This window comes from Pogona vitticeps, chromosome 7 (assembly GCF_051106095.1).
Source record: "Pogona vitticeps strain Pit_001003342236 chromosome 7, PviZW2.1, whole genome shotgun sequence".
NCBI lineage: Eukaryota > Metazoa > Chordata > Lepidosauria > Squamata > Agamidae > Pogona > Pogona vitticeps.
In genome coordinates, this window is record NC_135789.1 from 11,979,376 (window position 1) to 12,007,115 (window position 27,740).

At 44.3% G+C, this 27,740-nt stretch overlaps 1 protein-coding gene and 1 long non-coding RNA gene across 5 annotated transcripts in view; one reads left to right on the plus strand and one right to left on the minus strand.

Moving 5' to 3' along the window:
• Positions 1–1,381: 1,381 nt before the first annotated feature.
• On the plus strand, positions 1,382–18,222 carry LOC144584006 (uncharacterized). 2 transcript variants are annotated; one of them, XR_013537991.1, is made up of 3 exons: positions 1,382–6,331; positions 7,929–8,235; positions 11,029–18,222. It is a non-coding gene; the product is annotated as an uncharacterized LOC144584006 (long non-coding RNA). The 2 variants fall into 2 exon arrangements; XR_013537990.1 differs by having other exon boundaries at positions 7,929–18,222.
• The window catches only part of PRDM2 (PR/SET domain 2), a 69,182-nt gene continuing 59,428 nt past the window's right edge, over positions 17,987–27,740 (minus strand). For 2 of the 3 annotated variants that reach the window (XM_072977805.2, XM_072977808.2), the window contains 2 exons: positions 23,323–27,718; positions 17,987–22,459 (listed from right to left, as the gene is read on the minus strand). In XM_072977805.2, the coding sequence (XP_072833906.2) occupies positions 22,372–22,459; positions 23,323–27,718 (4,484 nt within the window). In that variant the 3' untranslated portion in view covers positions 17,987–22,371. The remainder of the gene's footprint in view (positions 22,460–23,322; positions 27,719–27,740) is intronic. The other variant, XM_072977807.2, reaches the window with a different exon arrangement.

Genomic DNA, 27,740 nt, shown 5'->3' on the forward strand with positions numbered 1-27,740 from the left:
AATTAAGCAGGAAAAAAACAAACAGAAGACCAAATATGAGATGGACTAAAGTGAAATAAAGGACCCACAACCTTGATTTTACAAGAGCTGAGCAGGGCTGTTGCGTAGAAGGCCTTTTGGAGATCTCTCATCAATAGGGTCACCCTAAGTGACCTTAACAATAGCAATAATAATTGTGGTTTTTTTTTTAATTGCACGGTTTTACTCATTTGCATAGTGTCTACCCTACAGCCTGAGGCAGCTCAGTAGGGATTATAGAGAATTGCTTGCCCAAATCCTGTTTAAACCTCCAAACCACTGCAACACGGTAGATAACCTTCTTCCTTCAACTCCAGCCCTCTCTTTACACGTCTAACCAACTAGCAGTCTGGACAGAGTTCCTATCTGTTCTGACAAAGCCTGCAGCCACATTTAATGGCTCTCCTGCTTGTTTTGTAGGAAAGGGAAACCTGCAAAGAAGCAACGCCCTGTGAGTGGAGAGTGTTCCACGAGGGCCGCGTGTTTCAAGTCAAGCTTCCTGGACTATACATGGGATTGAAACACAGTCCGCCTTGGGTTGGCAGACTTCTCATGTTCCCGGTTTAGATTATAAAAGTGGGACCTGGCATGAAATCTTGTGCTATATTTTTGCCTACACCCCCACCCACCCTGGCCCCCTCAGTTAGGTCATCCTCCCTCTTCCCCTGGGAGATGTTAAGGATTGCCGTTGAGGGCAGGGTCTAGTTTGTCTAGTAAACCCTCACTTCGTTCACAACACCAAGATTACATCTTTTTTTGGAAGTCACAAGGAGTGATAAAAGTATATCGGTACAAAAATCAATGGGAAGCAGTTTAGGAGCCTCTGGAGTCCTTTCACGCGGATCTCCTTGGAACTTTCCACAGCAAAGAAAAAAGAAAAAAAGAAAAGAAAAGAAAGAAAGAAAGAAAGAGAGAAAGAAAGAGAAAGAAAGAGAGAGAGAAAGAGAGAGAGAGAGAGAAAGCAAGCAAGCAAGCAAGCAAGCAAGCAAGCAAGCAAGCAAGCAAGCAAGGGTCAAAGGCAGGGCCACTGGGCGGGCTCTGTTCAGAGGGAACTTAACAGCCCCTCCATGCTGGAGTTTCCATTCTGAATTGCAAATGCTGACAGTAAGGCCAAACCCTGAATCTTGGCTTGGGGCTTGCTTACCTGAGCAGGTGTTTTGTCCTACACATCACTTCTTCCCATAAGGCCCCACTTTTGTGCCATGCCCTTCCCAGAGAATCCCTCCTGGAGACGTCATTGTGGCCTTTTCAGCAACTGTTGTTTATTCTCCCAGACTTTTTTGGTCTTACATTTATGATTTTTTTTTCTCATACCCCCTCAGACATTTTAAGAACCCTTTTTAAAAACAGCTTGTACAATGCCCGGAGAATTCTAGTTATCAGGTGGTCTAAATGTGTGATAAAGAAGGAATAAAGGATCAGATAATTAAATATCAGGCCCATCCAGGCCTCTGGGATGATAAATTTGCCAGGAGTCAATGTAAACTTGGGGGGAGGGGGGAAATGCAGACCCTAATATTCTTGTCACAGAGGTAGAGGGCTAAAGTCAAATCTTTTGAAGGCAAAAGGGCCCAAACTAACAACAAGACAAGGCATGCATCAATCCCTCCAAAAGTGAACCAAAGAGGATGCCAAATGGCATAAAATTCTACACGCTTGTTTACATGTAATGCAAATTATGATTCTTTCAACCACTTAAACAGAGCTACAGTATATCTCACTGGAAGGACAGATCCTGAAGCTTATGATGGCACAGGACAGGAAGTTTAGCTCCTCTCCTCACATGAACTAGGAGGAAGAGAGAGTCTACGTCTTCGTTCCCTGAATGATTTCCAGCAATTTAGGAAGGAACGCTTGAATTTTGCAACTGCAAGTTAGGCAGCTGTGGGATGGCAATCTTCCCTCCTAAAACGAACTGGCTTGCAAAATGGTAATTGAATGGCAGATCCTTGTCTATGTCCAACCTGTTGAGAATGTCTTTTTGAGTAGGATTAATCTCCTTCGCTCTAAAAATCCCTTTTCTTTTCAAGAAGAGCGTTGTCATAGCCCTGAAGCAAATGACACCCAGGAGAGGCTGCAGTTCTAGCCTTATAGGACATCTGAAATAAAACCAGGATCCATAAATCAACAGTGGAACCACATAATGTCAAAAAAGCGTAGTTTTAACAGTGTTGGGACGTATATTCCCCCTGCTCACTATGTGTCTCTCAGCTATTTGAGGGAGAAATGCCACTGGTCTTCTGGGAAATGAAGTAATTAAATGACGAAGAACGCTCCAAGCTCTCTCTCTGCTTTCATGTCTTGCCCCATTTAAACCAGCCTCTCCTTTGGGTTGCTAATTTTACCTGTGGTTCTGCACATGCTGTATAGAGCTTGGTAAAATTCTTTTGTTTCAGACTACAACTCCCTCTCCCAGCATGGTCAGTCCAAAAATAAGGTTTGGTCACCCCAACAGGGACCAGCAGCCACGGGGACTGGATCTGTCAAAATCATAACAAGACTTGGCCAACAAATATGGAAGACAAAACAATGGCCCACAGACTGGAAATGTTTAATATATGTTCCAGTCCCCAAGAAAGGAGATGCCAAGGAGTGTACTAACTACACAGGGCCATTGCTCTAATTTCCCATGCAAGCAAAATGATGTTCAAGATGTTGCAACAAAGGCTTTTACTTTATATGAAGTGAGAAATGTCTGGATTCTGAAAAGGAAGAGGCACTTGAGGTCATATTGCAAATATCCACTGGCTACTGGAGCACAGCAAAGAATTTCAAAAGGTCACTTTATGTTTTGCAGACTACAGCAAAGCCTTCAACTGTGTCGATCATGGGTAACTATGGGTTGTTCTGAAAGAAATGGACGAGCCTCAGCACTGGTTTGTCTTGATGTCTAAACTGTATTATGGACAACAAGCTACTGTTGCAATTAGAATATGGTGAGACCAAATGGTTCCCTATAGGCGGAGGTGTTAGACAACGGTGCATTTTACCTTCTTATCTGCTCAATCTGTAGGCAGAACATATCATATGGAAAGCTGAACTAGGTTTAGATGAAGGAGGAATGAAAATTGGTGGAAGAACCATCAATAACTTAAGATATGCAGATGACAGACTTATTACTGGCAAAGAGCAGCAATGATTTGAAACAACGCCTGATGAAGATGGAATAAGTGCTAAAACAGGACTGCAGTTGACCATGAAGAAGAGAAAAATCATGACTATAGAAGACAAATGTAATGACTACAGAACAAAACTTTAATGTTGACAATGAATGAGTTGAAAATACAAACAATTTTGTATATCTTGGTTCACTCATCCAAACAGCCAAGAAATCAGAAAAAGACTGATACTTGGAAGGGCAGCAATGAAGGAATTCAAAAGTGTAAGGAGGTGTCCCTTGAGACAAAGGTCATCCACATTCTTGTATTTCTGATCAGCATGTATGGATGTGAAAGCAGGACAGTGAAGAAAGCTGACAGGTGGGGAATAGGATTTATTTGAAATATGGTGCTGGAGCAGAGCTTTGCAGATACTCTGGTGTTCCAGAAAGATGAAGAAGTGGGTCTAAATCAAATCAAGCTTGAATTATCTCTTGAAGCAAAAATTATGAAGAAGGCTGTCCTACTTTGGGCACATGCTGAGAAGTCAGGATTCTCTGAAGAGACCATAATGCTAGGAAAGGTTGAAGGCAGCAACAAAAGAGGAAGATGAACTATGTTGTTGTCTTTATGTGGCGTTAAGTCTCCTTCGTGATCCAACTGCTTGAAAGAAATTGGTGGGTCTAGAGTGTTTTGCTGCTCTTGACTTTTACTTTCTACATTTAAAAATTATCCTAACTGATGGACTGCTCTCGTTCATGAAGTTGGAGGTGTCTGCAACCATAGCCGCTCATCTCTAGAGAATAAAGGCAAGGGACACTGGCAAGCCTACGAATTGCAATCTAAGGCCAAAGGAAGGCCAGAGCAGTTAAAGAACAATCTAGGAAATGTGAGGAGATCCCCTCCATTAACTCTTCCACATGCATCTCCTCGAGGGTAAGCTGAGCTGCAGCCGGTCAACGGTTGACCATTTATTTGCCACATTTTACTCTCTGTCACTCCATGTTTTTGTGCATATTGTACGATTCTCCATCCTACGTAGGACAGAGTTCTTTTTTTTTCTTGTGAAATCCTTGACTAAATCCTAGTTTTACCCATCCTCATCATCCTTTGTGGTTCTGTCACCCCCACTGGCAGAATGCCAAGGCCTAGCACTAGCTATGCCGGTGACCTTTGAAGGCAATAAGCACGGTGAAATGTCAAAATGAGATCCAAAAGAAACGTACTGTTTATTGTTCAAAGAAATCCATCTGTGGACAGAACAACAGGCAAGACTGCAAAGCGTATTTATGGAAGTCCCTACTGCGGGCAAGTATCATTGGGGCTATTGCAGAAGCAGCCACTAGGAAAAAGCAACACGCTGGTTCTTCTCTCTGACCAGGGCAGGCAACACAGCTGAAGTGAAGTGCGAGGAAGGAGGAAGGGAGAAATCCGGGGGTAAAATGATGGTTGGGAAATTTCCAAGCTGTGCAAACCTCTATGGGAAAATACGAGAATGTTCACACGTCTTCTTTTAAAAAAAGAAGAAGAAGAAAAGTCAGCATCAGCTTATGATTAAACACACGCAGGGTGAAAACAGGATGGGAAGCGGTTAATGGGTACATTTTGGCTCACTTACCTGTCTCCTATTGCTAACCCCAACTAGAGCAGACTCATTGACTCAGTGGGATTCATGAAAGTGTTTTTTGTTGTTATGTGCTTGCTATCAAGTCAGAACCAATTTATAGCAACCCTAGTAGAGCTTTTTAAAAAAAAAGTCCATGGGATTTATGAAAGTGGTTTTAACCTCTTGTCCATCAACCCAGTTGCTCTACTCATTTATAGGGGCTACCAATAAATAAAAAAACCGAGCCTATATAAAGCCTCCTCCCCGCAATCATCTATCTGCTACGGTTAACATTCAGTTTCTCTTCAGGTCCTCAGAGTTTGAATTTGCTGCTCAGAGCCCAGATTTCTGTTTTTAAGATACAAATAAAACCACACTGATTGCACATCAGTTGCCCGCCCCCTCTCTCCCTGCTCCTTTTCTTGAAGCCATTTCATGCCATCCAGGGAGCCTCTTCTCTCCATAACAAGCAACCCTTTCAAGCTGCTGTTGAGTCAGAATTTAATCCACCTATCTGCTCAGATAGTCTTGAAATAAATACCTGTGGTTACCTTGACAACTACCGTCTTCCCATCACTTGTGGAGCATCGGAAAACTCTGAGCCTGTTTCTTGCAAACAGACATGGGTCTGAAAGGTTGTTTTTCTAACCAAGGCAGAAGGGGACATGCTATTAAGACTCTGTGTAGGAAAAGTCCTAAGCGGAGTACAAGATGAGGATAACGTGAATGCCACCCAACGTGTCTTCTCAGATGTGGCAAAGACTGATACACAAAGTTTAGGGGAGAAACACTCTTTTTTTCTGGAATATGGTGGCAAAAGTAAAAGGGAGAAAGAAAGGGAGGGAAGGTAAAATATTAGCACAAGAGGGGAATGCCAAGGAGAGAGCAAACACAGCAGAAGAAGCACCATGGAAAGGAGTCACAGTGAGGCGCCAAAGAAGGAGGAGATTATCTTCACAGATGGAACTGCGGAAACCGCTTTCAGATTTAGGAAGAGGAGTCTGAGAGGCAGCAAGATGAGGAGGACATGGAGGAGACCCCCACGGGGGACGTGAAAAAGGCTGAGGCTCAGCCGAGCTGAGTCGCTGAACCCACAGCCTACTAAAAGATGAAAAGTAGTTGCAGAAGGAGACTGGGAAGACCCATGGAACCGCCAAGCACGCTGTCTCCCTGGAGGACGGATAAGGGATGGGACGGAAGGATTGCCATCACTCCTAAAACCCACAGATTCATATCCCTTTCTTCTCATTCAGTGGGAACAAAAAACACAGCCAAGAGGAACTAGGAAGAAATCACATCAGACTTTGAAGCTCTGGAAAGGAAACTCAAGGACTTTGGGGCCCAGACAGTTTTCTCATCCATCCTACCAGTACTCGGAAGAGAAACAGAAACAGAAAGGAAAGTACTCTGAGTGAGCGGTTGGCCACAAAGGTGGTGTCGACATGAGGGATCTGGATGACGGGCTAAGTTTTCTGGAAGAAGGACTGCTAGCAAGAGACGGCTCGCACCTCACAAGGACTAGGAAAAGCGTGTTTGGCCACAGCATGAAGAACCTCATCAGGAGGGCTTTGAACTGAACTGGAAGGGGGAGGAAGACGCAAGCACAAAGGTAAAGAGAGATTAAACCTTACACACAATAAGAGGAATAGACCAAGCACCTCTAATGGGGCCCAATTATAATATTTTTTTAATAGTAGGAAATAAAGCAAGCCACAAATCATACTCTCTCTGGTGTTTATACACAAATGGCAGGAGCATGGGAAACAAATGAGAAGAACTGGAAATCTTAGATCAGGAGGATAAATATGACTTCATATTGATACAGTGGAACCTCTACTTAAGAACTTAATCCGTATTGGAATGGTGTTCTTAAGTTGAAACATTCTTAAATTGAAGCAAATTTTCCCATAGGAATGCATTGAAAACCGATTAATCCGTTCCAGCTGTTTTTTGTTCTTATGTAGAGGCACGTTCGTACAGTACGTTGAAGCATCAATTCCCATAGGAACTAATGCAAAGCCAGTTAATCCATACTCTACCACTAGGGGGAGATTTTTTTTTTTAACCTAAGATGACCTAAGGCAATGTTCTCCAACCTTGGGCCTCCAGATGTTCTTGGACTACAACTCCCAGAAGCCTTCACCACCACCTCTACTGGCCAGGATTTCTGGGAGTTGAAGTCCAAGAACATCTGGAGGCCCAAGGTTGGGGACCACTGACCTAAGGTAAAAAAAGGGTAGGAAAGTTTTTTTTCTGTTCTTATCTTGGATCTCTGTTCTCAAGTAGAAACAAGATTTAACGAATGGAGCTGTTCTTAAGTTGGATTGTTCTTAAGTAGGGACGTTCCTAAGTAGAGACCCCACTGTAACTGAAACTTGGTGGGATGACTCCCAGGACTGGAATACAGCAATTGAAAGACCGTTTTCTAGATGTTTGCAGAGTGACCACTTGCTTTATAATCTGTTCCAGAATCTTCCCTGGGATTGACATCAGGCAGACCAGTGTGTGGCTCCCACTTAATTATGGAACTGGAAGATGTGACATTTGCGACAGATTCTATCCCACCTATTTACATTATAAATACATTGATATAGCAGTCTTGATAGAATTGTTTCAGAATTTCGTTCATATTATGTTTGAATGACATTGTAATTATATACTCCTGCGTCACTGTACAACAGAGCATTGGTATTAGAACCTGAGTATCTCTATAATCACACAAAGCTTGATTTTTATTTTTTGTCAGTGTGTTAACCACACACACAGCTAAAGCAAACCCAGGTAATTCGGGACATGGAGATTAGTGATTACAGTTAGGAGAATTTAGGGCCATCCTTAGTTATTACAGTGTTATGATCTTAGAGCTATTAGAGCCAAGGAAAATGGACAGTTCAGGTCTGGCTACTGAAAAATATATCTCAGATTGTGAAAATTAATCCCTTCCTATTGTTGAGAAAGAACAAGGAACGGGATGTGTGATCCACATGATGACACAAATACAAGAGGGAGTGACCACTAAAAATTTAAACGGGGAGCAAGCTTTTGTGGATAAAACCCACAGGTTTTTTCCAGTAGTGATGTATGGAAGTGGGAGCTGGACCATAAACAAGGCTGAATGCCAAAGAATTGATGCTTTTGAATTGTGGTGTTGGAGGAGATTCTTGAGAGTCCCCTGGGTTGCAAGAACAAACCTATCCATTTTTCAGGAAATCAGCCCTGAGTGGTCACTGGAAGGACAGATCCTGAAGCTTGAGGCTCTAATACTTTGGCCATCTCATGAGAAGACTCCCTGGAAAAGACCCTGATGTTAGGAAAGTGTGAAGGCAAGAGGAGAAGAGGAAGACAGAGGACAAGATGGCTGGACAGTGTCATCGAAGTGACCAACATGAATTTGATCCAACTCCGGGAGGCAGTGGAAGACAGGAGGGCCTGGCGTGCTCTGGTCCATGGGGTCACGAAGAGTCGGACATGACTTAAGAGCTAAACAACAAATCTACTTGCAAATTTGCAAAGGTATTGCACTATTTTTATCACATTAAAAATTCAAAGCCATGCAATGGATTGACGTTAATAAATGTCACTGAAGCACAAGAAAGGTGCATTAACATTCCTATATATTGCCTGAGGATGAGCAGGTGTGATTTTCCTATGATTTACGCCTGCCCATCTTTGTGATTGGGATCTCCTTTCTTTTTAGGGTATAGATTCACCTGGGCTTGTGCACCACCTGCTGCTGGCTGCTTAATGCTGGGTCTAATTTAAGCTATTTATATGTTGACCAAGGTGTGACTCAACCAAGTTCCAGAGCAGATCATGACTGTACCAGGCCACACCAGGAAAAAAACAAACTGAGGAGGTGAACATTTGTTTTTTTGAAATTCTGAAAAGCTGGGGAGGGAGGCAGAAAATTATAGTAATGATGACATGGCATGAGAAGATGAAGGCGAAATAAGTGGACAATTGCATCTCCCCACTCACCCACCCACAAGTTCTATTGTTTGTATTGTCCTGCACACAACATCCTTGCTTATTCAGTTACAATCGGTGCCACATTGATTTTACACTTAGTTTCACTTTGAGTTACATTCTTTCAACTTCTTTTTCAAAAAACAAGGGTTTTTTTCCACCTCCCTTTGTGAATAAGATAGTAACAGAGCAGGTAAAACAAGGACAAGATCAGGGAATCCAAGCTGCTTGTCTCTATTGCCATCTAGTGACACGTAAGCATTTCTGCAAAGGAACTTTCTTTGCTTCAATCTAACCGTAAATACAGGGATGTGGTGGCACTGTGGGCTAAAACGCAGAAGCCTGTGCTGCAGGGTCAGAAGACCAAGCAATCGTAAGATCAAATCCATGCGACGGAGTGAGCATCACTTGTCCCAGCTCCCGCCAACCTAGCGGTTCGAAAGCATGCAAATGCAAGTAGATCAATAGGGACCACCACGGTGGGAAGGTAACAGCGTTCCGTGTCTAAGTCGCACCGGCCATGTGACCACGGAAGATTGTCTTTGGACAAAAATGCTGGCTCTATGGCTTGGAAACGGGGATGAGCACCGCCCCCTAGAGTCGAACACGACTGGACAAAAATTGTCAAGGGGAACCTTTACCTTTAACCATAAATACAAGATTTGTAGATATGAAGCAAAAGTGCTTGAAGGACAAAAGCAGAGGTTGGCAATATAGCAGCAGTTTTTACGGTGAAGTGTAGCTTCAGGGTGTTCGGTGGCCAATTGTGCAAAGGGTATTTGCCCCCTCCTTGTGCTTTTGCACAAGGGTTTGGTTTAAACCATATGAGGGTTTGGCAGCGCTGCAGGTTAAATGGCAGAAGCCTCTGTGCTGTAAGGTCAGCACAGAGAAGATCGAATCCACGCGATGGAGTGAGCTCCCGCCGCTTGTCCCAGTTCCTGCCAACCTAGCAGTTCGAAAGCATGTAAAATGCGAGTAGATAAATAGGCACCACCTCGGTGGGAAGGTAACGGCGTTCTGTGTCTAGTTGCGCTGGCCACGTGACCATGGAAACAGTCTATGGACAAAACGCTGGCTCCATGGCTTGGAAACCGGGATGAGCACCGCCCCTTAGAGGTGGACACAACTGGACTAAATGTCAAGGAGAAGCTTGGTTTAAACCCAGTGATCTGCAGCTTGAAGAATTGCACGCTGCAGATGGATGGAGGGATTCCTGAGTGCTCCACCAGTACTTACGCTCCGCAGTTGCTAATAGGATTTTGCCCACTAATTGCAATATGAAAACAAATTTAAATAGATTACCAGATTAAAAACAAATACAGGATTAAAAGAGTTTAAAATCAGTTAAAAAACAACAGCAAAACAATGCCCGCCATGTAAAGGTCCTGATCAGTTTAATTTATGTATATCGTTCATTTGTTTTTCATGTATATGGGAACTGCCTTTGGTCTGATAGATCACAGCCCTTCTTTATAATTTATTTATTTATTTATTTGATTTATACCCTGCCTATCTGGACTACTCGTCCAGACAATTTATGATCAAATAGCCGGAGAAAAGGGAGAATTATTTGTATGTGGTTCAACTAGAACCCCAGCTTTTCTTACTGTTGCTGTTATATCGTTGAGGAAGTATCATCAAGCTGGCTGGAGAGCTCACTGGTTTTGGTCTCCGGCTGCGGAGGCAGGGGTCGCGGGTTCAAATCCCTGCTGTGCCTCCTGGGAGAAGAGCCAGCCTCTGTGGCCTTGGGTAAGCTGCACGGTGGTCCCAGGGTGTTCCCCCTAGGCAGGGAAGGGTCAAACACCTCCTGACTTCACAGCGGACAACTAAATTATTATTAAATGTCATTAGCATCATAGCATCAGCACTGGTGGCACCAAACTGCAGCCGTTCTCCCAGCAGTTTCATGTATATGTTAAATACAGCACAGGAGACAAGGGAAGCCTCTCTGCGCTGCCCTGGGGGTGCCGTGGAGAGCTCCAGTCTGGCGAGCGTTTCAGGATCGGGCCCAGGACCGCCCCCGATTTGGACAATGGAGAATAACTTTTTCTCCTCGCAATGCAATTTTGTGGGTTCTTTGTTCTGGGATTGGGACCAAACTCACCCTCCAGAGCAGGAATCTGATCCCCTCTGAGGACAGAGTCGTGGAACATGGGCTGGTGACATGAAGCGCTCCAGTTCTCGAACCCAAAATGTACCTTTGAGAAATGGAAAAGGGACACTTTTTTTAAAAATGGAGATACAAGACTAACAGCTCTGGAGGGCTTTGCTGTAATTTATTAATGTTTACCAGGGAACTATCAATCTCTGTCCCTTTTCTCTCCCTCACCCACCCATCAGCCCCAGAGGAAGATGATCTTTCTGTTGGCGAAGGGAAGGCTATCAGACTCCCGTTTCACTTCTCCATCTTTCAGAAACTTGCAAAGTCCGATTTGTGGCGTTAACCCACCCTCTGCTACTTCAACATCTGTGTGCATTTCTGCGTGTACATTTTCTACACAGGATGTGTTAATATTCAGAAGATATGTCATCCTGAAGAGTGACCGAAGTTGCTGTTTTAATTGTGTTTCACAAACAAGAGTTGGCCTTTAAAATTGTAACTGCGTTACGTAAACTACTCATGGGGGACTTGGATTCATAACTGTAACAATGACTTTTAGAAATAAATTTCCCAGAGCGGCGTTTAGAAATTCTGCACGGACAGAAAAGGAACATCTCTTTTTGCACCTTTACATTTTGCTCAGAGCGTTGTAGGTTGTGCAATTTATAAAGAGCAGATTAATTGCAATGGCTTTGACTGCATCTGGATTATATATAGTCAATAAACGTTACGATTTCTACGCTTGTTGATGGTTTCCTGTTTTGCAGGAGAGAACAAAGACCATCTGGATGCCCAGGGGCCAAAACTACGCTTGTTGAGGATTTTAATTATTAAAGGTCTTGACATTAATATTTGACGAACGGCTGAAAGCCTCACTGAAAAAGCAATACAGTACGTTATTCTGTCTAGCCTTAGGATTTTTCCGCTTCTGTTGACAGTAGTGAAAATCAGAGACAGTGTATCAAACAGTCTTCTAAAAGGATTTTTGATATACCACCAGAAATTTTTTATAACACTGCCTTGGATTTTTTTTCTGGAACGAACTGTCTTCCAAATCTGGCATATATTCCATCCCCATCTTTCTGTGTCTTGGTTTACCAGGCTTGGTGTACAAACTAATACCCATACAAACTAATACTGTACCCACCTCTTTTCTTCAAGAAATGCTCTATTCTCCTGAGCCTTCTCCAATGCCAAGTGAAATCTACGGACTCTCAGTTGAGATATCAGCTGCAAATGGAAAACCCTAAATTCCCCTGCCCCCACTAAGCCCTTGTACAAGTAAACTCTACTTCTCCGAGGGACGAAAAGGAGGGAAATGTTGCAGGAAAATGCAGTTATGAGCTGCTGCCACGAAAAGCAACCCTTCCCAAATTGCACCCTCCAGTGCATAATCTTTAGAGGACTTCCATTAAAAAGAATATTTTAATCTATATGGGCCTTTGCAGCTTCCATTCCTTATAACCTGAGAATGAATCCCTGTGATAGAGCAGATGAACAGTGAAAGGAACCAAAAAAGAAGGCATAATGCTTAATTTAGGGAACCGACGTCCGAGATTTTAATCATTTTTGAGACAGAACAGGAAAGCATCTTCCGATTGCCTCCTTCACTGTATGGCTTTGATCCAAAACAGTTGAAGGGAGATTCAACCGTAATTCCTTTTTAAGCCTAAAAGAAAACACCAAACACTTTCTATGAAGGAGAAAGAGTGTTTCAGTCCCAAACTTTATCACCTTCTTTTCTAGTATGATTTCTATTACTGTTTATGTGTTCTGTGAAAAACAGTGAAATGCATGTAGAAAACTGTACACCCAGTGTGTTTTGCTTTCATCCTTCGTACGGGCTGGAATCAGAAGAATGAAAGAGTTTATTTTCTCATTTTAAAATAAAAAGGCTTAAGCAACAGTTAAGCCGTGAGTGTGTTTTGCTTCCAAAGTTTGTCACCCTTTCTGGTACAACAGATTAAACTGAGAAATGGGTAGAGACTTATTAAAGCGCAGGGAGACCCAAGATCATACATTGGGAAATGTAGTGTTGTAATAATAATACTCTCAGAATGGCAGAGCTGCAAGGGGACCCTCGAGATCCCCAAGTCCAGCCCCTCTGAAGGAGGCCCAGCTGGGAATCGAACTCTCAACCTCTACCTAACCACTGTGTTCTCCAGCAGTTCGTGTTGTTTTTGACTTGGCAACAACGTCATTTCCATGAGGTGGAACACTTCCCCTGCACAAAATGCCTTGTTTCTTGTGTGTGACGCAAAAGGTACTCACCATTACTGTCCCTCTGAAATGCCTTGTGTTTTCTTTCAAACCTGTTGCTCGCCATGGCCACATATATCTTTGGCATTTTCTGTGTCTCGTTCTTCTTCTGCAGAAAGGTGATGGCGTACCTTGAAATATCATCTACATCTGCTTTCTGAACTAAATATTTTATGCATTTATTTGTCATCCCTCATTTTGGCTCAGAACCCTTGATGAGAAGTACTGAAGCATAAACATTATTCCCCACACAATCTGTCTCCATATAGACAAATTTTTGAAGCTGCTGCAGACTAAAATTCATTTTCCCTTTGGTCTTCCAACAAGCTTTCCAGCCTCCCCATTCTTCATAAATGCTACCCATTTTGTGACACTCCCATGTAAACAGTTATCTGCTGATGCTCGATGGTGCCGTAGTAGTCTGTTCCAACAACCTCCATAGATGTTGCTCCAATGTGTGTGTGTTTTCGTGATGAGCAAGAAGCACATAATATAATTCATAAGAGTATTAAAAGCATTTCATATCTGGATACAGGTACTGGCTTCAATCCTTACCAGAGCGTAGTCTGAATTGGCAGTACTGGGGTAGATGTTTCAGGCCAAGGAGTCCAATGTCTGAACTTCTCCCTAGGAGTCCTACATAATTTTATAGAACTCCCGGGAAAAAATAAGAAGCCTGTTTTCATCACAGTTGACATTTATCCCAGTTAAGGGTTAAACCCAGAATGAAACCAGACAATCATTTCCAATCATATCAAAATTCATCTGGGTATCGTTTCCTAGTTGCAATGATTCCAGGCAACATCAACTTGTCTGTTTTTATCTACATTGGCTCTATGTTCCATCAGCACATAAATAAAGCCCCAAATATTGAAAACATCCAGTTTTGCAACCATGGGAAAAACTGTAGGCACAAATACTTAAACAGAAACCCATCTTTGCAACTTGTGAAACAGTGCAGGGGTGATTGCCACCCAAAATTCTTACAACTATGAGAAAATGCAAACCAAAGTACATTCAAAAACAAAACTTAAGTTGTAGGCAAACACTGAATCACGTTATAATGTTTGAAAATTGCAGTAGCTTATATTGTAAAAAATGTAAGATTATAGTCTAAAAGAGCACATTTAAAAAACATGAAATACATTTCTAGAAATATCGAAGTTCCTAAAATTAAAAATCTATGAAAGTAATATATATTACTTAGCCTTTTAGCATATCTAAACAAAGATAAAACAATTCTAAATGCTCACTCAGCCAAACCAGTTTGACTCTGTGGAGGAAAATCCATGTTGTCCTTGTCTGCCGTTGCTACCACATAATTGTTGTTGATATCCAGTGTGTGTGGCAATATAGTGTGGCAATTTAGCCCGCTGCATTGATTAACTGACTGTGGACCTCCCTATAGAAGGTCTGGCCTTCTAAGCTATAAGGAATTTTTAAATAGGAATTTATCTTCTTTTTGCACCCCAAGGACTTATAACTCAGAATCTGACAATCTGCCATTATGATATTGATAAGCACAATCGTTGTGACTAAACTTCGTGAAGCCTGGAACAATCAAAGCCTGTGACATAAAAGATTTGCTGCACCAAAGTACTATAAAACCAGAGTACTATAGTTACCACAGGTGAAAGTTAAAAGAACTTGCCAATACCATCTCCTGTCATATTAACACTTTGCAACATGAATATGATGAACTATTAGGCATAAAGAAAATTATTTTATAATGTTATTGTATAACAACCTTGTTCTCAGGCCTGGTTGGGGAGCTGGCTCACTCATCAATCACAGAGACAGATCACCTCTCCCCCCTTATCACAACAACAACAACAAAAAAACACATGCTGATCACCATAATCACCCAATCTCCTTAACAGGACAAAAGCTGATCCCACAGCTATAAATACTCAACTATCCAAGCAAACTGCACCACAGTAGGGACAGAGTTCTGACTCCTGTTCTCTGAAGATGCTGGCCACAGCAACTGGTGAAACGTTAAGAAGAAAAACCTTAAGAACACGGCCAAACAACCTGGAAAACCAACAACAACCATCGGCAAGTAGTACTTTTTAGTTTTTCTTTTAAATCAGGCTGCTACAAAATATTAGCCTGCGAAATAAAACATACAAAGCATACAGCCTTAGTCGGGTGTCGTGAACAAGACCTTTATAGATCCCAGTTGCAAACGCAGAATGACCAGGCACAGGGCTGACAGCTGATTCCACATTTGCTCTTACACACACAGTTTTCACGACAGCATTTTGGATGCAGATTCTCCTCTCTGCTACACCACAAAAGTCATGGTGTGATTTTGGGCCTGTCCATTTCTTTCCGCACAGGAGTCTCACAGAGTTGCAGTAAAGATATGGCAAGGAGGAGAGATGCAGACACCACCTTGAGCTCATTGGAGGAAAAGGTTATAGATGTACAAACACATAAGATGATCATTAAATGTTCGAATACATTTCTCTATCTACCGAGTGCATGACAGTCACGTCTGGCAAATCTCCGAAGTCTCTAATCCATAGACAATACCATGTGGCTGTAAGCATTGCACAGAAGAGGATGTGGCAAAGGTAGGACTGCTAGGAGTGAAACTCAATCCAGTTGGCACAGACAGCAAAAAGCACACCCTCCTTTCCACAGCTAACCGAAGACTCTCCCGGCACAAATAGAGCTTTAGGATATCCCCAAGAATTACAGCCAGTCACCCAGAGGCCACTCAGGTGGCTTGATGTCATGCAAGCCATCACTTGATTTACTTTATTCTTCCATCTTGAGTACTGTCTATTGATGTGTTACTTTGTTTTTATATTTTAAATTGTTTATATTATATCACCAGAGTAGTCAGGTGACTAAGATAGGCGGGGTATAAATTCAATAAATAAATAAATAAATAGCCTGTGGCCAACACATGATGACACGACAGAACATTAGGACAACAGAGGGTTCCCACTTCCTTATCAATGAAGACGATTCCTTGACTCCACGTCACAGCAAGACGGTGTTATTCCTTGCACTATGTCTCCGCCGTTTGCTCCATCTGCCTCTCCGAACAGTTAGTGTTGTTTTCCCTTTCAAGGGGGGGGGGGGGGAATCATTCTCATGACGTCTAAACTACTTCTAGATGAATGTGTGAAGTGCTTTTAAGTTCACATTTCATTTCAGCCACAAATTCACTAGGTATGCGTCCCTGGGGGATTTCTGATATGAGAAGGGCATAGGACGCCATGGGTGGAGGGCAGCGATACCAGTGAACAAGCTCAGAAGACACAGAGAGGGCCCTGCAGTTACAGTGGGGTCTTGACTTGAGAACTTAATCCGTATTGGAAGGCGGTTCTCAAGTCAAAAAGTCTGTAAGTCAAGTCTCCATTGACCTACAGTGCATTGAAAACCGATTAATCCCAACAGGCCGTTTTTGTTCCATTTTGGTTTTTTTCTGGTCTGTAAGTCAAATCTCAGTCTGCAAGTCAAACCTAAATTTTGTGGCCAGAGAAGTCTGTAACTCAAAAAGTCTGTAAGTCAAGGGTCCACTGTATTCTGTTCACCATGGTTACGCTTTTTTCTTCCTTGAAGCCAAAGCCCATTTTTGAGATGGATGGGCAGGCGGTGTGCCCATGGATGAGCAGTTGACCCTAATGGTTTCAGTGGTGTTGATCTCGAGGGCTGAGCTGATCAGAAAGAGGAAAACTAAAGCATGCCCAGAGACAGATGGGAACAGGCCGATGATATCATCAAGGTCTGTGAGTGCTCAGTTTCAAGAGCCTTTTCCCAGATCCACACACATCACATGCCTAATATTACAGAAGGTGGAGTCTTAGCCATCTAGCCATCTTCCAGCCTCATTCACGAGACAACCAGGCTTGTGTTGCCTCACAACATACCCTCTCATTGACTGCTCTCTTCCGAGCTCTTCTAGAACTCTTGAGGGCGATTCCCAACCCAGGTGGCTTACGAGCAGTGGGTTACAGCTTTGGGAGGAAATGTTTGTCACACAGCGCCCACTCTGAATGCTGAAGGTGCAATCCTTGGACGCCCCGATGCGGGGTAGACGGACCAAAGTTGGTCACTTGTTACAAGCCAGGTTCCTACGTTCTTGCTTTTGCCAGGCCTTGACTCAGAACCACGAGGTCTAGAATATGGATTTATTTTCTAATGCCATTGAGAGAGAACCTGAGGTGCATGCAGAAGGTTCGGGGTTCAAGCTCCGTCTTCAGGGAATGCTAGAGTGCATCTCATCTGAAAGTCCAAGAATCCACTGTCATTCAGAACTGAGAATACCAGGATAGATGGACCAAGACTTCAGAAGGCAGCTTTCTGTATTCTCTTCACATGAATCATGCCTCCTATCCAGCAACCCACTAGCAAGGCCAGGAATGTCCACTTAGAGCTTCTGGAAATGCTCCTGGACATCTGGCTTGGGGGGGCACAGCTGTCAGTGGCAATTCAGAGAATGCGACCTGAGTGAGAAGAACTCAGAAAATCCAAGTGCTCGAAAAGTAATTTTGAATAAGAAAAAATGAAGAGCAGGAGTGGTGGAAATGATGAAGGGGCAGGGCTAGAAACCAAAGAAATGTGTGTTCTAGTCCCCACTGAGCCATGTGACCCTCTCTCACATGGAGATGTTGCAAGAGGTAGAGCTGGAGACGCTGCCTTGAGCTCATTTGTGCAAATACAGGATCTTATGTGCGATACACACACCTAGGAGGAAGAAGCTTCCAAGAGTCTTTTCAAACTACTGTACAGTATTAAGAGTCTGCACATAATCTACCTAATTTAGTATGTTTCACATCTCTCTAATAATGTTATATTCAAAAACAATGACAATCCTTTTGTTTTGTTTTTATATGGCAAATTGGAAATTTTAATGTTTTCAGTAGATTTATGTCATTCTCCAACAACAACAAAAATTTAAAGAGAAAAAAAAGAGAAAAATGAACTATAGAACAATCTTTAATACAGATTAACAACCCCAAAGCTCTCTGAAACCAACAAAATTTATGTAAAACGTAAATCACATATAGTACAACTGAAGTGTCCCAAAACAATTTTAAATACATTTTAAATATTTTATTTTTTTCCAAACTTGCTACAAATGCTTTTATACAACAGTTTGACATAGAAGTCCCCATAAAACCGAAAAAGAAAACAAAAAAGTAACAAAATAAAAGGGAATGACAGTGAAAGAACAGGTGGTTAAAGTGGCAAAAAGTCACCAAACAATATTAAAACTACAAATTTTAAGAGGTAGATTACTTTTTAAGTCAAGAACAAATAAGATCTTTTTTTTAAAAGAAAAATAATGGGATGCATAAATGAAACTGTTTTTCACCAACTGAAAGGCTAGCTTCCCCCAAAGTGTGTGTGTGTGTGTGTGTGTGTGTAAATTAAGGTGATAATTTTGTTTTACAAGTAGGAAAAAAAATATGTAGCTTCTGTTAGTAGATATATCTGCTGATTAACCGTAACTTGACCGGCGTCGTTGCTTGTGCTCTACAGCCTTGTATGAATGACTTCGTGGTTTCAGTTGCAGTAAACTGGGAACGATCAGGTTTTAGAACAAATGGACAGGGCTGAAACCTCTTCGTCCTTCCTGTCCCCAAGCCGGCTCACACACCAGGGCTGCGCTCAGCCCCTGATCACCTTCACATCTGCTTCCACTCAACCACTCAGAAAATCTGGGAAGGGATTTGAGGATTGGGGGGATGGGGGGGTGGAGGAGAGGGGAAAAGACGGAACTGTTCCTGTTCCCTACAAGTCTTTTCATTTTCTACCCGATATAAAACAAAAAGTTTAAAGAGACTCAGTGTAGGACCAAAATTAACTCTGAGTGCAGTTAGGATTTCGTTTTGCCTTTGACACACAGGGAGCTTCTGAGCACAACCTGTTTTGGAAATATTTTGGTGACGTCGTCGCCTCTCTCACATCTCCCGCCCTGGCCCGTCTGGATAAAAGCAAGTAGAAGCGTTAGCTATAAATTCCAGGGTAGGATTTGATCCAGTTGAGTTCATCCTTGTCCTTTAAAAAAAGGGTGGATGGGTACAGGCGGAACCGCCATCCCCTCGTCCTCTTTCCTTCGCTACCAAAAACTCCTCTCGCTGGGACGGAACGTACCCCAACCGGCTCCGCTGCTGGTACCTCAGCAAGGAGAGGACTGCCCGTGGCGGGTAAAGGTGGCTTCGGCAGGATCTTTTGAGCTTACAGGATGGGGGCCCTCTGTGCTCTGGAAATGCTCCTGCCTTGCTCAAGCCAAGCCACACCGCTGCTCTGGCTTGTCAGCTTGGAAACTGCATTTACACTTCGGAGGTTTTCTCTTTGTTTCTCGTGTCACAGCAGATTCCTGGCGGGGAGAAACCAAAAGGTTAACGAACAGGAGCAAACACATTCAGAACATCACCACCACCACCGCGGTTGATCAACTGGAAGCAACAAAAAGCCGTCTATGGGAAATCCACTGGCAGGTCACGAAGGTAACAGCACTCCCTCCTCCAGAATATATGAGGGTGCACAGCCTGCTCCGGCCACTTTAACTTCCATGGGTTCTGCAGCAATCCTGCCATCCTAAGCAGGTGTGCACCTGTGCATCTGCAGGTGCGTTTTGAGATATGGCTGGGGATATAAAATGAGTCTTGTGTACATCGGCTAAGTGGTGGAAGGATCCCAGGTGGGTGACAGAATATGAAATGTGGAGCTGAACGCTGACGGACTGATGCACTTAGAATGGGGATGGGAGAAAGAGAGAGTTGGTCTTGAATCAATGAAGAGGAAAGGGTTAAGGAAACCGTGTGGTATAGACTTTGTAAAAACAGCTAATTGTAAAGTTTAAAGACGGACAGTAAATTAGAAGGAAGTATGCATGGATATTATGAGAATTGTTTCTCTACAATGTTTGAATGGCTGGCCCTTCCGTTCCTTCCTTGGACCTGTAATTCCCTGTTAATTCCTTTTGTTTGATCCCGAGAAAAAACCTAACCCCATTATTTATTTTAAAGTATAATTCTAAAGATATTCAGACATCAGAAACCAGTGTGTGTAACGTGCCCGTCAGCTCAGGTTATGCTAAACCATATCCCCGAGAAGGAGGAGGAGCAAAACTTTACATCAAGAAAACCTTCTCACTTAACAACTGAACAGTATGAATTCCAGCAGTGCCAGGAAGGGCACCGGTGGGTTGGCACAGCAGCTTTGGGATAGGAATGGCTGTCCTTTGAGCTAACATCTGACCTCCTGCTACTAAGAAGAAGAGGCGAGGTTTTAAGATGATGGTGCCAGAGATGCGCTTGCAGCTACTTGGGGAGGACGGCACTCAACAAAGAGTTACATTCGTGATAAGGGACATCTACCGAGGGTCACTGCAGGTTCATTATGTATGGAAGCCAGGGATTGGCATCTGGCAGGGGAATCTCATGAGTTAGGCTGGAAGGTGCATTAGTGTGCATTCAGAGACCACGAAGAAGAAGCTACATCGACAGCATTCCCTCTGTCTATCAGAGAGGTCACCTGATAAAAAAAATTATTTATTTTATTTTATTTATTTTATTTATATCCCGCCTATCTAGTCAATTAAGACCACTCTAGGCAGCTTACAACAAGAATATACAATATAATTAGAAACAATTTTAAAATAAGGGGAAACTTTAGGCAATATGGGAGAGACACTAGGAGAAGGAAAGAAGGGAGAATCAGGAATTGGCTAAGGGGAAGGCCTGCCGAAACATCAGTGTTTTTAGTTGATTTTTAAAAATCAAGATGAAATTAGTTCGGCAGGATTTGTTCTCAACAAATCCATGTTGGCTTCGTTATTACTGCCTTGTTTTCTATGTAAGTGTTTGCACAATGACTGCTTTAGGGTCTGTTCCGGAATTTTGCCTGGGACTGATGTCAGGCTTGCTGGCCCGTAGTTCCCAGGTTCCTCTTTTCTGCCCTTTTTGAAGAGAGGGACCACATTGGCCCTCCAATCCTCTGGCACCTCTCCCGTTTCCCATGATTTCAAGAAAAGAATGGATAGCATTTCTGAGAGTTCTTCAGCCAATTCCTTCAGTACTCTCGGATGCAGTTTTTCCGGCCCTGGAGATTTGAAACGATTTGTTTATCAATCTCCAGCTGCAAACCTGTCCCCCCCTTCTTGCACTCCCAATTTGTTTGGAAGTTCATAGTCATGGGAAAAGACAGAACTAAAATAGGAACGGAGCCACTCTGCCTTTTCTTTGTCTTCTGTTATCATTTTTCTATCTCCATTGTGGAGCGGTGTCATTATGTCCTTTTTTTGGGTCTTTTGCTACTCACATTCCTGAAGAATGGATTTTATTGCTTTTAGTGTCTCTAGCTGACCTCAGCTCATTCTCAGCTTTTACCCTCCTAATGACATCCCTGCATTTCCTTGCTACATGTCGGTGCTCATCCTTGGTGGCCTGGCCTTCTTTCCATTTCCTTTACATGTCTTTTTTTGTTATTAGGTCCTCCCTGAGCTTTTTGTGAAGCCACACTGGCCTTTTTTGCCACCTCCCACCTCTTTTTCTTGTTGGAATTGTTTATAGTTGTGCCGTTAGGATTTCTTCTTTTAGAAGCTCCCATCCTTCTTGGACTCCTTTTCTTGTTCGTTAGGATCTCCTTCCATGGGATCTTCTTTATCCTTGTTCTGAGATTATTAAAATTGGGTTTTTTAAAATCCAGCAGACATGTGCAGCTGCACTCTGCTTTCATTTCCCTTGAAATCAAGAATTCTAGAAGGCTGTGGTCACCCTCGCCTAGAGTTCCCCTTATTGCTACTTCCCCCACCAAGTCATCTCTGTTGGTCAGAATCAAGTAAAGGATAACAAATCCTCTCATTTCTTTCTCCACTTTTTGTGGGAGAAAATGATCAGCCACACAAGACAGGAATTTCTTAGAAGGGCCAGACTTGGCAGAATTTACCTCCCAACATTTATCTGGATAACTGAAATCTACCATCACTACTATGTTGTGTCTCTTTAAAAACCCTGCAATTTTTTTCCCCGAAGTTTCATCCGCTTCCTCTCTTTGATTGGGCGGTCGATGGTAGACTTCAACTACCTTTTTGTTTTTTGCCCCAAGTAGATTGATCCAGATGCTCTCGGTGGGGCAGCCAACCTCCTCCTCCTGTATTTCTGTGCAGGAATGTGTATTTTTGACATATACTGCCACTCCACCTCCCATTTTTTCTCTCTCTGTTCTTTTTGATCAGTTTATATCCCTCAATTGCTGTATTCCAGTCATTGGATCCCTGTAAAGGGGCCTGGTTCAGTACTGTCAAGTTTCGGTTATTCCTATCAAGTCATACTTACCCTCCTGAATTAAAATTTCTAGTTCTTCTTGTTTGTGTCCCATACTCCTGGCATTTGTATACAGATACCGGACGTTGTGTGATTTGTGGCCTGTTTGTCTTTGTACCTTTTTATGAATATTATTATGGATATTATTATGATTATTGTTATGATTATTATTGTTTCTGTTATTACTGTTGTCCTTTTGCTCAGTTTGGTCCATTCCTCTTATTGTGTGTAAGGCTTCATCTCCCCTTAACTCATGAGACATTTCTGTCCCATCACCTTGCACTGATTAGGCTGGAAATGGTACTCCCAACAGCAAAAAAGCGAAACATTTATAGGAACACAATTTTTACTAGACAACGTTTTTGTATGCAAAAAAATAAATGGAAAAACAAACATCTTTTAAAGAGCCAAACAGTGGCTTTATGCCAAACACCGGCTATTCCAGGTACATCAAAAGTTCAACTCGCTTCTCTCATTTGTTCAGGAACAAGCACACGGTTTTCTGGAATTCGCATGCAAACTTTCCTCTACAAAGCTGCCACCTTAAGAGAACTTCTTGCCTTTCGGAAATCATTAAGACATTTTTAAAAAGCTCCCCAATTCTCTGCTGGGGCTTTATTTCTGCAGCTTTGCTTGTTGGAGGAATAATTTAAAAGCCTTTGACCATCCAATTCAAATGGGAAGTGCCATAATGCTATACTGCTTTTTTAATCCAGTGGCGTTAAAAAACCACGTTTTTTAGGAGGGACAAAAAGTTATGGGAAGTCATGGGAAAAAAATCCACTATCCTAAAAGAATCAAGAGAACATTGTACGGGTGGCAGGGAAAATATCAGCAGTATCCGTTGTGAACCAGGTCCCTTTACAGGGATCCAATCCTGCAAAAGCCCCACTGATGTTTTAAGCGCTGCTGCGTTAAACAGGACCTACTCGGTTTCTCCCTGAGTTTGGATGGCAGCGTCCCCCTAGAAGGAAAGGTTACCTGAAATCTTTTAGTTCCTGCCTTGTGCTGGTTTCTTCCCTCTTCTCTGCGGTATCAGGACTGGTTACCTGTTGCAGGCTCCGGGTGACAGGCCCGCCGACCCTTTCTCTTGTCTTCACGCTGAACTTGTCAGTCTTTTTGGTGGCCACGGCTGGCCGGCTGGCCAAAGCCACCTTGTTCTTTTGTATCCTGACATGCAATCGGCAGGGCGTTTTGCCTGAGAGTTCAGAGGAGCTGTTTCTGGGTATGGCTTTTGGTTTCTTGCCGTCCGTGCTGACCGTTTTGGTCACCCTTACAGGGCTGGCGTTCCTTGCCGCCGACAGAGCGCTAGGCTTTTTGGATTTAGCAGCTGGCACGAACTTGAGGTTCTGCTTCACCTTGAAGGAGGTGGAGGGCAATGGGACCGCCACCGGCCCTGAACTCCGTGCTCGGGTCTTGCCCAAATGAGCCTGGGGGCTTTGCATTTTGATCTCCGCATCGGCCGTCCGCCTGCGCTGGTTGCTACTTTTATCACTGCTGGAAGAGGAGGTCCCGCTTTTCTTTTTAGTGTTCTTTTTAGAGGAAGGGGAAATGGGCTTTTTTGGACAGCTGTAGGAAGCATGCTTGTTCAAGCTCCCGATGTACGTGAACTCCCGGTTGCAGTAGGGGCAGATATGGGAGCTGGGCTCCACCGTGCTGTTCCTCAACTCCGCCTTTTGCTGCGATTTCTTCTTTTGCAAAATGGCTTTCTGGACGAGCTGGTTTTTCTTCTTCAGTGCACTAATCTTGAGTTTGTTAGAGGACATCCTGCCTGCCTCAACGCTGAAACTGAGCCTTTTGGGCTGGCCAGTGCGCCTGAATGCCGTACTTGTTGGGGTGGGGAGGATGACCCCGTTCTTAGGTCGAACCGTCTGCTTCAGGGGCACCGGGTTCTTCTTCGGCGTGTACCGCTTTTTATCACTGGCCGACGCACAAGCCAGGATGTGTTTGTGCAGTTCAGGCATATTGTCTACGCTCTTCCCACACTTGGTGCAGCGGATGGCCGTGGTGAAGGTCTGTGGGATATTGTGAGTTGTGAAATTTGTGGCAGTGACTCCGATCCCATTGGGGTTACGGTGGTGATACTGGAACGGAGGGGGTTTGAAACTGGGATAGTGCTGATTGAGGCCCATTCGGACATCTGGGTTTTTCGCCTTGACCCCAGAAGCCATTATTTTGATAGTGGTATACAGTTCTTCGGAGGAGTCGTTCAGCTCGTCCTCCTCTTCCTCTTTCGAGGGTTCTGAGGAACCTTCGGGGAGGCTCGGCACGGGCTCTGTGTGCGCTTTTGTAGGGTCAGTGAAGTTCTGTGGCCGCAGCGTCCCGCTCTCCAATTCGTGGTGCGTGCACCCTTTGTCGGGATGAAGGTCTCGCTGATGCTGCTGCAAATTGCACAGAAAGGCAAATTCTTTCTTGCAGAGGGAGCAAACGAAGATGTTGCCAACTCCGTGGAGCAAAAAGCGATGGTCTGACAAGTCTGTTTTCTCTCTAAAAAGCTGGACACAGAATTCACATTTGAAGGGCCACTCCTCAGCGTGAACAGTTAAGTGTTTGGTGAGATCTTTGATGGAAAGAAATGGAGATTCGCAGACGTTGCACACAAAGTTCTTGTTAAACGTCTCTTGAACTGTGTCTGCTTCATCTGAGCCTTGTAGGTCTTCTCTTTCTTTCTGAGGCCTGTTGTCTATCTCTTCCTGCTTAAAATACATTATGGGAACTGAATTTTCTAGGTTATCGCCAAGGGAAAGGACGGAAGAAACTACGGAGAGAGGAGGAGGAGAAGGAGAGGAGGAAGAGGAGGAGGAGGAAGAGGAAGAAGAAAAGGAAGAGGAAGAGGACGAAAGATTTGGAGGCCCAGGGGAAGCACAGCTCAGGGGTTCAGTGGAAAAAACAGGGGAAGCCGAGACTGTAGGAGAAAGGACGGGCAGAGGAGAATGAGCAGTGGCGTTTGAGAGTGGAGAGGGACATAAACTTGGAGCGATGCTGAGAGGTTCTTCTGGGAGAGGTGAAGGCGCTGTAGGAAGGAGAGGAGGAGGTGGGGTAGAGACCTTTAAAATAGGCAGGCAGGGTGGTGGAGAAGGGGAATTTGTGGGAGTCAAGAGAGGCGGCACCTGACACGACGCTGGAGGTGAAGGTTTCTCTGCCGAGGGATCTGGGAAACCTGGCTCGACGTTAGGTAGAGGGGGATCGGCCTCCGCCTCCAAATGCACTTCTGCTAATTTGCAAGTGCCTAAGCTAGGGCTTGTTTCAGATGCCAGGTTTTCTGAAGCTGAATCAGTCCCATTGTATTCATTCAGCAGAACTTTCTGCAACATGGATGTGGTCGGCTTCTTCTTGGCGCTACTACAACCCGACGCAGCCAAGCTGCTACTCTCCTTAGCCTCAGGATCACCGCACGGCTTTTTATGGACACTGAGATCTAGCACAGATTCCCAGGGAACCTGGGCCTTGTTCTTGCAGCCTGCCCGTTGCTTCATGCTGCTGGATAAATCCAAAGGCTGCTGGTTACATACATTGCCAAACGGAGGGCTCGGCACCCAATCCTTTGGGGCTTTATACTCTTCCGAACAAAGAGGGCTCATGGTTTCCTTTTCTTCTCTTCCAGACAAGCTCCATGCCGGCGAATTGTTGTGACTCTCCAGTTTGGGGAGTTTTGACCCTAAAACCGCCTCGTTCCAAGCAGACTTTCCTTCGCCTGCTCGGCCAAAGTCTCGAAGGGCTGGACTGTGCTGGGGTGAACTGGGAGGGGAACTGGTTCTCCTTTTGAACCTGCTGGAGGCTGAGGACAGAAGAGGCGAAGAGGCCGCAGGATGCCCCAGTTTGGGCATTTCACTTGATGATGATGATGATGATGACGACGACGACGATGACGACGGAGGATATGGTGTTACTTTATTCCCTTCCTGCGTCTGGAGAAGCTGCTTCAGTTTGGATGACAAATACATATTTTTCTCTTTGGGAAAAAGCAAGCTGTCAGCTGTCGAAATCGTCAGCGGAATTGTCAAGGAGCAGAGGGAGGTCACCGGTTCCGGGTCTACCTCCGTTTTTATTTTCGGCAAGAGGGGAGGGCTTGCAGTCCTTCTCTTTCTGGGTTCAGCATTCCCCCCACCAGGCAACTCTTTAGACACTTCCGTTAAATGCACTGGGGTTGCCTTTACATTGGGGGCGATTTCCACCGTGACAGGACTAAGCAAACAGTTTATTCCATAGAGTTCAGTTGAGCTGGCTTCAACTTCAATAACATCACAATTACTCGTGCTGTTGTTAGACTGGATTTTACCATCCATGTAATAATTGAGGTTCTCGGATATATTGCTCGACACATCCATAATGTAAACGTCGTCAGCCTCGCCCTCCTCCTCCAGGTCTGTACTGGCAACGTAGACGTTCGGGGCCTGCTGGGTTTGTTCGGTCGGGAGATGGGGCTCCTCAGGTTTCCTCTTGACCCCTCTCGGGATGAGATGGCGCTCATGGACCCTTCGCTGATGCCTCCGCATATTGGTGTGGGTTCCAAACACCTTCCTGCAGTACTTGCAGGAATGGATTCCCTTGGACTCCTTGCTCTCCTCGTGAAGAACAGGGTTTCGTGGTGCAGGAGAAACCTTCTCGGGACCCACCGCTGCTGAGTCTTGCCTGGCGGGGGTCTCCTCGCTCACACCGCCTTCGGCCGTTGTCCGGTTCATGGCACCCCCTTCAGAGGGCTGGGTGGGAGAAAGCAGGAGGAACGGCTTCCTTTTGGGGCCAGCCTCATGGCGCCGCTCATGCCTCCTCCGATTGATCTGCGTGCCAAAGGCTTTGCCGCAATAGCGACATTTGAAGGTGTGGCTGACCGCGGAGATATGGATGTGCATGTGCCGCTCAAGGCCCTGCTTGGTGGTGAACTTCCTTTCACAATGTTGGCAGGGAAACCTAAAAGGCCCCTGGATGTTGCCGTTGGATTCGCTTCTCACTTTGGGAAACTTCGCCAAGGGCTTCTTCTTGGGAGAGCTTCCTGGAGATTCTTCAGAGAGGCCACTCTGCTCTTCCACAGATTCCAGCCTGTCGTCGCACAGGGCGGTGGGTTCCGTGTCTTTCGGCAAGGCAACATCCTCCTCTTCCTCTTCTTCCTCCTCTTCCTCCTCTTCAGGCTCTTCCTCCTCCTCCTCTTCCGGATCCTCTCCTCCTCCAGACTCCTCCTCCTCCTCCTGCACCTCCAAAACTTCTGGCAGGCCAATGATGGTCCCCGGCTTGTCCTCCGGTGTCACATTCGGCTCAAGGACAGAAGTGGAGATCACCAAATCTGGAATCAGGTCTTGATTCACCATCTCCTGAATCACAGCTGTCTGTTCCAGCGACAGCACTGCGGAAACAGAGGGCATTTCGTCCTTCTCTTTTGGACCTGAAAAACAGAAAACAGTAAA